This window comes from Fundulus heteroclitus, unplaced genomic scaffold, assembly GCF_011125445.2.
Source record: "Fundulus heteroclitus isolate FHET01 unplaced genomic scaffold, MU-UCD_Fhet_4.1 scaffold_42, whole genome shotgun sequence".
NCBI lineage: Eukaryota > Metazoa > Chordata > Actinopteri > Cyprinodontiformes > Fundulidae > Fundulus > Fundulus heteroclitus.
The window spans coordinates 2,879,363-2,891,945 of record NW_023396835.1 but is presented as its reverse complement, the minus strand read 5'-3'; the positions used below and the strand labels follow the sequence as shown (position 1 = coordinate 2,891,945).

At 38.1% G+C, this 12,583-nt stretch overlaps 1 protein-coding gene across 1 annotated transcript in view; it reads right to left on the bottom strand.

Moving 5' to 3' along the window:
• The window catches only part of LOC105917585 (disco-interacting protein 2 homolog C), a 253,099-nt gene extending 246,581 nt beyond the window's left edge, over positions 1–6,518 (bottom strand). The window contains exon 1 of the mRNA XM_036131247.1: positions 6,253–6,518. Within this exon, the coding sequence (XP_035987140.1) occupies positions 6,253–6,331 (79 nt within the window). The 5' untranslated portion in view covers positions 6,332–6,518. The remainder of the gene's footprint in view (positions 1–6,252) is intronic.
• Positions 6,519–12,583: the final 6,065 nt, after the last annotated feature.

The window sequence follows — 12,583 nt, the reverse complement described above, 5'->3', positions numbered from 1 at the left end:
TGCAGGATAAGCAATAGTTCCATAGTATTGTGAACTAGATTTACAGCTGGATGTGTACCGAATATAATATATAGGTGGATTTTACTATCAATAGATTTTTACAGATATGTACAATAGCATAATATACAGATGATTGTTATTATAACAGAGTTTACATGTACTATGAATATATGTACAGGTGGCTATTACTATAGGCAGAATTGTGAGCATGATATACAGGTAGCTATTACTATATTTACCTGAGATACCGCATCCTGCTAACCCCTAACAGGCCCGCTGATGCTAAAACGTAAACATTACTGCGGTCGTCTGGCAGCTGATCTCACATTTTATGTTAATTCAGAGTTAATTTACAGGAGGAAACTTTTTACACTTAATAAATCAGGAGCCCTCGGGCCGCTGAAGGCGTCCACGCCTCCATCCTAACGAGCCTCAATGTTTTATTCTTCTTTTTTCCTCTAATGAATTCATATTTGCTTATGTTAATGATTTTACACATAAACAGTCCATTTAATTTTAAATATCTAAGGGAATAACTGGAACAGCATTGATCAGAACCATGATAAAACATTTGCATCATTGCATCCTTATCCAGCATTACAAATGCTGCCGAACTCTCAGTCTTTAAAATGCATTCTTGCACAAATCATTTCTGCACATATAAATGGTTTTTAAGAAATACTCACCTGTACACTGTGATCACTGTGATCACACACTGTCTCTTTGTCCTGCATTGTTTACATTTTAATTGCTGTACTGTGAAATCACTGCTGCACTTTATCCTGTAATTTTATCCTGTAATTTACTTTATTCTGAAATCTACTGCAATTCACTGAAATTTTCAAGCTGTATGCAAACGAAATTTCGTTCTGTACGCACTCTGTGCATACAAAATAACAAATAAAGTTGTCTAAGTCTAAAAGGTTTAAAACAGCTTCATGTTGTCTAAAAGGCTACGACATGAGGAACCTGAATAATACAATCTGTGTAATTTGATTGAATTTGACTTTGCAAAGTGCCTTGAGATGACATGTATCATGAATTGGCGCTACGTAAATAAAATCGAACTGAACCAGATTTTTCATTTTCAAAAGGAATATTCCTGCTTTCCAGGTTTAAATGTCGGATTTATCATTACGAAAAATATTTTCCTTATTTTGCTTCATGCTTGGCTTGACAAAGAAAGGAGATTTTGTTTCCTCGAGTTTCTTTTTCTTTTTTTTCTTATGCTTTTCTGGAGCATTAATCTTTTCTGGAAGTTAGGAACTATTTCTGCAGACGGATGACGCAGCGGTTCATCCATCAAAGTATAGAAGAGCTTGGAAACGTCGTGGTGGACCCGTCCTGCAGACCAGTTTAGTCTTTAATTTCAAAGTTTCGCACCAGAGGATTAGCCTCATGGTCATTCAGCACAGAAGAACAGTTCAGCCTTCAACTAACCTAGTTTAACTAAAACGCACCGTACCTTTACCGTAAGTGGAAATATGAAACAATCCGGGCTGAAAAAGGTTGTTGCATTTCTTGAATCAACAGTAAGTGAGGCTTTTTGTTTAAATGAGCCTTTAGTTTAACCTGCCCTAAAATCTCTCGGCTCACCCTAAACACGATAACTACTGACCGTCTCCAGATTCACCCTCAGTTCTGCGCTCATAACAGCATCATAAATTACATTCCACAATCCAAACTACTGATCTGTTTAAAAATGCATCAGAGCGGCTCTGCAGCCGAAAACAAACTACGACTGGAAAAAAAAAAACAAGAAACAAATCAAAGATGATGAAATGAACTCACGTTCCAGCAGCAGGTTGGTTTCTGGAGGAAAACTAATTACAACAAAGGACATGCAGCCTGCTGGCAACAAAGAGAGAGCGCACAGGTTTCTGTGTGAAGCTCTCAGGTTGTAAGTTAATTCTGCAAAATGTCAGCGTCTGAATGCATCACAGAGGGGAGGATTACATAGTTTAGCCTTTTATCAATAAAACCACGTCCAAGAGTTCAGAGTTCAAGTTGGACTGACGAGAGAGGAAAGGGTCCAACGTTAAGTTCTTAGACAAAAAAGGTCCCTTTGTTCCTGAAGGACGATGGAGACGGAGGGATTTGACCCGGATGAATTAAAAAAATAAAATTAAAAATAACCATCTACCCTGGTTCTGTTTATTTATGATTAATTGCTGTATTTATACATCTTCAGGTGCTGAGAATCCCAGATTATGATCTAAACATTTTGCACAGAATACTCAAAATGTCTCAAGGTCTGCAGCTCATTCTTCGTTTTACAAAGCTCAGGAAGAACAAATAAAACAAAACAAAAAAAAAAGTTATCATAGGAAAGAACAGATTATGCGACTGAGCTTATGTTTTACTGTAACCGGACTTTGACGTGATTCCAGGACTTTCTAGGACACTTTTAAAGTTGTTTCAATAAGTCCTGATGGGTCCCAGGAGACTAAAAAGTCATGTGACCATTAAACTTTTAACATTTTCCTTGTGATGCTTATATTGTATATTATATGTTCTTTCTTATGTATTTGCCTGCCTAGGGACTACGAATGAAAACTAGCTTTGTAGCTATAATCTGGCATATTTACATTTGTTTTTATACTGATGTTCATTAATGTGCTTTGTCCCTATTCAAATAAATAAATAAATAAATAAATAAAGAAGTCCCAGATGAACGAGGACGCCTGAACGCTCCACAAGAGGCGGCGGTAGAGAGAGAAACCTGGAGTTTCAGGGTTAGACGGGAACAGAAACCCAGGCCAGCGCCGCTATATTCATTTCACAACTGCGTATTCTACCAGACTTCCTGATTTCTACCCAGGTCTGAAGGTCCGGGCTGATTTCTAGACAGACGGAATCATTAAAACGACGTAAATGGAAATACATTATGGTCAATTTAAAATAAAAACGCCTTCTGGAGCTGGAAATCATTTTAACCAAACTCCAGACCTTCCTAGACTGTGCAGGAAGTCTGGAAAAATGAAGAAATCTGCAGATTTATTTCACAGCATCTGAATCTGAACCGGCCTGAACTTTCACCTCATGATAAGCACCAGGTGGTAAAAAAAATAAAGTTTTTCTGTTTTCTTTCCCTTAAGCAGTACATATGTGTACATATGTCAGTACACATGTATGTATGTATGTACAAATGTATACAATGTATATACGCGTAGGTGCGTATGTATGTAGGCGCATAGATATATGTGTATATATATATATATATATATATATATATGTTTATATATATATATATAGACCACTATGAATGTAAATAACACATCATTTGCCCATTCCTATTTCCTTTTTTGTATTTTTTGGTATTCTTTTTGATCTATTGTATATTTGAAGATTCACTGTATATAACTGAATGCACCTTCCCTACTCTGCACCTTCTTGTATGAGCCGATGTGACGAGTGAATTTCTCCATTGTGAGATCAATAAAGACTATCTTATCTTATCTTATCTTAAGCAGCCTCATTTTACAAATCGGCCAATTAATTAAACCTATAATTTATCCCACATCTACAGTTAATTGGTATTTCAGGGAAAAACTTCTTAATTAATGTAATTAAAGCCAAAAACAGAGTCGTCCATTTGTTTTGAGTAAACTGGGGAAACGCTGTATTTAGTGGAGATGATTTAACCCGTCTGCACTTTAACGAACAATCAGCTTCCTCAGGCTGACTCAGCACAGCTTGATGGGAGCGATGCTGACGCCGCCGCCTGGAAACGGCTTCTTTCTTTCTCCAAAAAGCTCCGTGATTGAAACCTTTAAACGGCGGCAGCTTCCTTCACCGCCAAACTGGCCTCGTTCCGCTCAGAGCGACGGTTTCCACGCTCAGACCCAGATCTGCTGTAGATCCAGGCGTCTGGGTCTGGATCCAGAACGGATCAGCCGGGATGATCAAGCTGACTCTTAAACATCTCATTGATTAAACATCTTTTAACCGTCCGTCTCTTTGATGTTATTTACTACGGTATAACTGATTTCCAGTAACTCTGGGATAGTAGAGGTAGATTTATCTTTGTATCTTCCTTTCATGCCGTCAGATGTTCTTGTAATCTCTTAAAGTGGTTCAGATCATTAAGTCTCCAGGCTTTCTGTGGGTCTCTCAATGCATTTCTTACAGTTTCAGTGCTTTTCCACTTCCTGCTTTTATATTTGACCCGTGAATCGATGAGGCATAAGAAAAGTTTCTAAACTCATGAGATGAACCAGCATCATGGCATCAAATGAAAGCAATTTATCTAAGGAGGAGTTTTACACCCTTCGTTACCGGCAGCCTATTACTAAAACGCTATTTGTTTCCATTAAATCCACAAAAAAACATCAGGATATTTAGGATCCCACTGAAGTGCCTGCTATGTCTTTCCTCAAGTGCATAAAAGGATTAAGGAAATGTGAAGAAAAAGTCTTAAAGAGATAAACATCTTAATGCTTTTATCGACAAGGCTAATCCCCGTAGATTATAAAAATCACGATGTTTGCCGATGACACTGTGGTAAATTTAGGGAGACGAGGAGGAAAAATCAGCTGGAAAAAAAAACAGGAGAGAGACGGAGGACAGGAACACAGAGCGGACGACGTTAAACACAGAGGTCCATCGGCTCAATCCATCACAAGGTAAACGTATATATATTTATATCAAATCATCATCCGCTAGCAGTAAATGGATCAACTTTATTTAGAAGCTGGAAAACCTCCAAGAGTCTGAGGTTCTCCCACAAACACCAACATCAAATCCCACCTGAGCTCTGGATCTCTGCAGCTCCTCCAGAGTAACCTGGGTTTCTCAGATCAATGCAGGCGACTGTGTGTTGACGGCTTGGGAATGGGGCGTAATGCCTTGCTCAAGGGGCTCCTTGTTTCCCTCTGAGGCTCTGCAGGAACCCAAGCAGGCTTTACCTCCCCCCCCCCCCTTCCAGAGGGGGTTGGTAGGTGGAAACCAGAGAATTGGGTCAAAGTCAGGGTGGGGGGGGAGCTTTGCGTTCGGCGTGCGTCTACAGCGCCAGCTAAGCATGTAAATAATGCAGCGGGGCATCTGACCCCGTTTTCTCTTGTTTACATAAAAAAAAGAAAATAGAAATTTCACATGAAAGTGTGTCACCTTGCCCCCCCCCCCTCTCCTTACATCTTCCTAAAGCAGAGCACTGAGAGGATTTACACTCAGCTGTTTAGCAGAAGAACGGAGGGAGGAAAAAAGAAGCCCGGCTTCCTCTGGTTTTCTCCTTACAAGGCTGAGCCCCGCGGAGCCTCCATGAGAAGCAGGAGGGGTGTGGGGGGGGGGGGGGCAGCTGAAATATGACACTGAGATACTGAGAGAGGCTGCAGCAGCTCCACATATCAATCTGCAGAAGAAGAAAATAAAAGCAGGGAGGGAGGGAGGGCACTAATGAGGAAATCAATACAAAGGCTGCGTCTCTGCAACTCACAGAGAAACCCAAGTGTGCCAACTGGATGATGATGATGATGATGATGATGATGATGATGATGATGATGATGATGATAAAAATGGGTATGATGGATGGCCTTCATCGCGTCCCTCCGCCTGGCTGCAGTGTGTCATGTCTGGTACCAGCTGCACAGACATGACAGTCTGGTCCACTGGGTCTGACAGAACCTCTCTGGACCTTTGGACCCGTTTTTGGAGGAGAAGCCGGTTCTGTTAGGGGCTGAGCTTCCTACATGTGGTCCCTCTGCTGGTTCTTTACCATGCACAATCAAAATATGTGCAATTAAACCTCTAATTGGTCTGAAATGATGGCAAGATGTCACTTTTAGGTCTGTGGACTACTTTTTTATATATATATAATTAGGCGCAATGTTGGGTTTTTAGGGTCCTAATCAGTTGTTTCTACTCCAGACGTGCAGGTTTAATTAGAAAGTTTGGGGTTTTATTTCATATTCCTAAATACCTGCTATGAAGTGCTACTGGGGGTCATTTTATTTTCCCCCTCCAGAGAATGAATCGCGCAGATGCAACCCGCCTTCATCGCCACATCCTCCGCATCCAAAGCCTCGCCACCTCCGCCAATCAGCGCCATGCGTGCCTTCATTAAGGTGGACCACAACTTGTGACACTTGCAGCTCCGCACTTTTCCAGAACCGCAGCACAAACAAAAAAAAAAAGCAATAATGCATAAACCAGCACATCTGAACTGACACCCGCTAAGAACCGCGGTCCAAACAGCAGCAGCACCAGAACCAAGCTCAGCTGGAGGAGGTGGGGGGGGTTCCCCTTAGCGCTTACCCTCAGACAACTCCAGCTCCAGCTCGGCCAGTTTGGCCCGAACCTCCGCAGGAAGCGGTACCGGGTCCCGGTCCGCCATTCCTCCGAGACAAGCCGACTTTAATCTGCTTTCCGGCTCGTTACTCCTTGTTTTGTCCCGCCGGGATTCTTCCCCGGAATAACTCCCCAGGAATAATTAGAAAAGATCCAAAGTCAGTCCGCGTTCAGCGTGTGGCTCCGTGTGCGGCAGCGGAGACTCCGCACAACAAGCGTCAAGCTGGCGCAGAGACGGAGCACGCCACTTCCGGTGACTAAGTTTCAAAGTAAGAGCTCCGACGCTGACACCTGTAGCACTTCCGGCGAAGCGTTAAGTACCAAAAACACCAGAATCAGCTTCGTTTGCCGGTAATGTGACTGAAATGTACAATATTAACGATGTTTTTCCGTGTCCAATAATACACTAAAAAAGTAATGAAGTAACAGAAATCACAGTCAGCAGTATAGAAAACACATATGAACACAGTTTGAACTAGGGCTGGACGATAATTCAATAACTTTATATATCGATCGATAGACGTATTTCGATAATACAAAATAAAAAGCATCAATAAAAAGTTCAGTAGAAGAACAGTTTTCCTTCCTTTTGCATTCTAACCTATCATGTAGGTTAATACTACAGTCATTACATCCTCCCAGCCAATCACAACACAGACCCAGGAGGCGCCGACCCTTTAAAGAGTTTTTTTGTTTTTCAAAAACTTGCAGTTTTCGTAAAAAGTCGGTTGAATCAACTTTGAATTCATTGTCTGTGAGTTCTGCATCTAAAAACATGTGGCTAAGGAACAGCATAAAATGGTGCTGGAATAAATTAATATTATGTACATGAGGTAGGTGGATTTGGTATCCAGTTAAATCTGACAATGTGAACATTAAAATGAACAGCGCTGAAATAGACAATAATGGATTGATACCTGGTAAATGAGGCAGTTACTGGGTTGTTGCACAGTAATTGTTTTTTGTTGATTTATTTTTTTAGTTTGTTTAGGTCTACTGAGGTGCAGTCTTACATTTCTACGTGATTTCCGGGCTTAAAAATGACCAAAAAAAAAATGACTAACGCATCCACGTTCTCATTGTTATATCATTAACCTTATTTTATTATTCTATTTCATCTTTATATATACAGGTCTGGGTTGTAAATAAATAAAATTATTAAATGAACTTCTTTGGTGCATATTGGTGTTTATGTTCATCATTGCTAACATTACTATTATTTAAATACATTAAAAAAATAAACGATTAAGTTATTCCTTTTATCAGCTATCAGCAAACTTAATTTAAAAAAATCATCCATGTCTGTGATAAGTATTAAATAAAAATAAATACATGGAAATGTGAATAATAAGTTTAACAATGTTTTTTTTTTTTTTTTTTTTTTTTGTCATGTGTTGCCTACTTAAAATCAAAGGTTAAAACTCATTTATGGTCAACTTGTCCTAACTTTTCAATACAATGTGTGATTAAATTAGTAAAATAAAGGGAACTTGGCTTCATACCATGTTCTAACAAACCTCAGGCAGCTGAGCAAAAATAATAATAATAATAACAACCACAACAACAACAACAACAACAACAACAACAATAATAATAATAATAATAATAATAATAATAATAATAATAATAATAATAATAAATAAATAAATAAAAATACATTTCATATGCTTTTAGTTTGAAGTTGAATTCTTCACATTTCCTGTCCACATCTAGCTAATTATTGCTTACTTTACGTTATTCCCAGGAGGAATCTAGGGGATCAGAGAGACGAAACAGAAATAGATCTTGTATTTTATTTCATCAGTTTAAGGGGATAATACAGTTACTGCGTGTTAATGTTTGCAGGAATAATGATGTAGAAAAATATCCAGTCCATAATAAACTGGTAAATGAACCACCAGGGGCGCTAGAAATACACTCTTCTTTTTATCATAGTTTCAAACTATTCAGAGATTTCATGAGCAACTATTTTTAATCATGAACTAAAGGCCACACTACCTAAAACCTTACAGAACAGCTGAATTGTACGAGTACATTTAAGAAACAATACTAACAATATTTACATTTTTTTCAACTAATTTAAGAAGAGAAACTCAAATCATTTAGATTCGTGACACAGTGAACAGTGACAAAAACAACATTTTGGTCTCAGAAAATTGGAATATTGCACGGTTCCAATCAAATGATTAGCTCAAAACACCTGCTACTGAAGCTGATTGTTCACAGAGGGCTCTATCCAAGCATATCACTAGAAAGTTGAGTGGAGGGAAAATGTATGGTAGGAAAATATGTCCCATCAATGGGGAAAACCCCAACTTGTCCAACAAAGTCCATTCAAAAGAGCATTTTTACTCCAGGCTAAACACCATTGAAAAGAACTGTGGTTTTAAAACAGGAAACTAAGATGCCAATATTTAAAGGCAACATGTTCCAAGGATTGGTTAATACCACAGAAAAACCTCAATCTCCTCTAGGTTTCCACCTAGTTTATGGGACAACTATAAAAACAGCTGGCCGGCAGATCAAAGGTCCAGTAATGGAAGAGAAGGCTGGAGTAAATCAGAGAGATATAGAGGTAGACCGCTAAGGCATGTTTGAGCCAATGTTGTGGTTTTATCAGTAATTCTGTTACGTACAAGAAGCCAGTGAGGGAGGTCATGTCTGTGTTGACCAGAAACGGGCAGCAACAATTTGAACAACCGTTGCATGACTGACAAAATAATTTACTGCCTTCAATAGTTGAGATGAGTTGAGGTTAAATTCAATTTGAATTCAATTTTATTTATATTTATATAGCACCGATTCACAACACATATCATCTCAAGGCTCTTTCCAAAGTCAGACTCCATCAGATCCTCCAGGTTGGTGAGAAAGTTTCCTCTCTAAGGAAACCCAGCAGGTTGCATCAAGTCTCTCCAAGCAGCATTCACTCCTCCTGAAAGAGCGTAGAGCCACAGTGGACAGTCGTCTGCATTGTTGATGGCTTTGCAGCAATCCCTCATACTGAGCATGCATGAAGCGACAGTGGAGAGGAAAACTCCCCTTTAACAGGGAGGAGAACCTCCAGCAGAACCAGAACCAGGCTCAGTGTGAACGCTCATCTGCCTCCACCCACTGGGGCTTAGAGAAGACAGAGCAGAGACACAGAAAGCACAGAAGCTCACATTGACCCAGGAGTACTTTCTATGTTAGATGGTAATAGAGGATGATCTGCCTCCCCTGATGATGTCACAGCTAACAGAACGTCAGACCAGGTGTACCTTCTATGAAGAGAAAAATGACAGAGAACAAAAAGTTAAAAGATGATTAGTTTGTGGACATTATGGAGGCTGGACACCCCCCCATGCCTCCCATAGATGTATAAAAACAGATGAACGCGACACCTTCAGGATTCTGGACCTAAAGATGAACCAGACAGTTCTCTTCCTTTTGTCTTTTTATTATTATTATTTAACATCTTTTAGGCGTTGAAGACCTGCTTAGCCACAGAGGCGGTTCCATTTATTTCATCAAGCTTACAAAGCCATAACATCATCATCTGGGCTTTCCTGAATTCTTACTGTGTGTAAACTTGTGAATTTAAAGGGATTTATTATTATTATTCTTTATTCTAGAAATAATTTTGGTGATTTCAACTAAAACAGGAAACATTTCGTCAGACGGTGAGATAAAAAACTGTATCTTTTTATGCACTGTCCGTAAATATCTGGTTTTAACTGTATGTTAAATACTTTTAAATTTATATTAAAACCACTAAATACCACAGGATGTTTCATGAGTTTTGTTTCAAATGTTTATGTAGCACTACTGATAAAAGTAACTTCAAAATATTTAGTCTCTATAACATTGTCTAACATATTCTTAAAATTACACATATTCTTTTCATTGTTGACAAAATGCAGGGTATTTATAGGATTCATGAATACTGAATATTATGAAGAGATAAAATGATCCATTGTTCACATTTCTTGAATAATTTAGTAATCAAATGACATGACGTCACAGCTTTAATGTAACCTAAAATGCACCCACCCATTCATAATCATGCAGGTTTTATTTTAACTGTTGAATAAAGCTACTAAAATTGTACAGTAAGCTTCTGATTTACTAATTTAATTGTAAATTGTTAAAATATAAATCTAATTCTGGGAGTTTGCTGCCACCTTGTGGCTGGTCCTTTTATAGTATGAAACTTGGTCACTTTTTCAATAAATCCCATCGAAAATGACAGATTATAAATATTATAAACCTAAAATATTGTAAAGAAACGATTTACCCATATTAATCGGCACGTTTCATTGAATTTCTCTTTCTTTTGTAGCGTTATAGTTTGTTTAGAGATGACACAAACTGTCTAAACTCACTTTTTATCCCAAACTAAAAAGACATTTATACAGATTCTGGTTTGGAGTGAATATTTGTAATTCTTGAATTATAGAGGACATTAATAAAAAAAAGTTGTAATTTGTTTGCAGAAAATTGGAATTTCTCTAATAGAAAACTAGATTTTGACTATTTGACAGCCTGAAATCATGATTTTCTATGTAGGTTAGTGCAAGCAAACCATTCAGCAGTGAACCAACCCAGAGATCAGGGTAGCTCTGGAGGAGCTGCAGGAATACACAGCTCAGGTGGGATTATTTGTCGACAGGATAAACTCTACAAAGCTGCTCCTTGTCGAAATAGAATTGAAAGAGACCAATAATCTCAAAGTTATTTATTTTGTTGCTCAGAATGAAGACATTCTTTGTCTCTCAGGAATTTCACATGAAAATGTGATGTATTGCTTTATTTTGGCCCATACTTCTACACAGTGCTCCATATATGGAGGATGGAAATACAGGGAGGAATTCAGTAGTTTGAGTGATTTCAATTAAATTTTATCTATAAGCGCCAATTCACGACAAAGCACTTTACAAAGTCAGTCGATTTAAAAGGTATCTTACCGATTATATATATATATATTATATATATATATATATATATATATATATATATATATATATATATATATATACACATACACACACACACACACACCTGTGTATAATAACTGTTACGATCTAGTCTCACCAAAAATGAATTTTCATAAGCTCAACTGTTACTTTATTTTTAAATACTGTTTCCAAATAGCTTTATCACCATTCAGTGATAAGTTCTTTAAATCTAGCTCACCAATTCATGAATTTATTAGTTAACCGTCTCTCAAAGCTTTTCTAGATCCTCCCCAGAGCAAAAAATGAGCTCGTCTGCAAATAAATCTAATTGATATCAGACACGCATGATATTTATGTACAGAATAAATCGTTTAGGCCCCAATACTGATCCCTGTGTGACCCCACAGGAAATATAGAAGCTATTTAATCCTACATGTGATTAAAATTAAACACCCTGAACACAACAGGGAGCTCTTTTAGGGAAATCCTGTAGGAAAACCTGTCAGAAACAGCTGAAGACTTGAAGACTCAAATGGCTGAATTAACGCCTGCCAACAACATATTTGAATCAGACGTGTTGGACCTAAAGTTGGCAGGACTTTAGTTGGATGCCACTGGCATAGATGTATTTTAAAGAATGGTCTAGTCAAAGTCCAGAGCTGTAACCCCGTTAGGAATCTGGGTAGCGAGGAGGCTCCGGTGGAGGTTTCACCTTCCAGCAGGACACCGTGGATATAAGGCCAGACCAAATGCATTAGATCAAAGATTTTTCATGTGCTAGAATGGCCTAGTCCAAGTCTGAGCTAAGTCAAACACTTGAAAGTCGTCCAACCAGAGCTTCAGCCATTTTCTGATGTGCGGCTCACAGCTGCAATTCAAGAATGATTTTGGCCCCCAGCAGGGGCCGGTAATGCATATGGATCATTTTTAATTTAAATGAGTTAAAAGTATCACAAATTAAAATCTTCCTGCAATTGAAAATGTTAGGTACAACACCAAGTATTCATCTTTTTAATTGCCACACCTTTTGCATTCTAATTTAATAGAAAAATATGCTTTTAACTCATTTAATATTGGCTAAATACAGAAGTGTTTTCAAATAAACAGTAACCCAAATCCTGTTTTTAATGCTGAGAACAGACAAAAAGAGATTTTTTTTTTCTATCAAGATGGTCATCCAGCTAGCAAAACAATTTGCTAAATAAATGACCAGCCGACCATTATTTACCTTATTAAAGGTAAATAATTTACCTTTAATAAGGTAAATTAGCAAAACGCTGTTTAAGTTTTGGACTTAATGATTTATGCATGTCTCTCTTACAGAAAATCTGACTAATTTTATTAAAATATTGCATGATTAT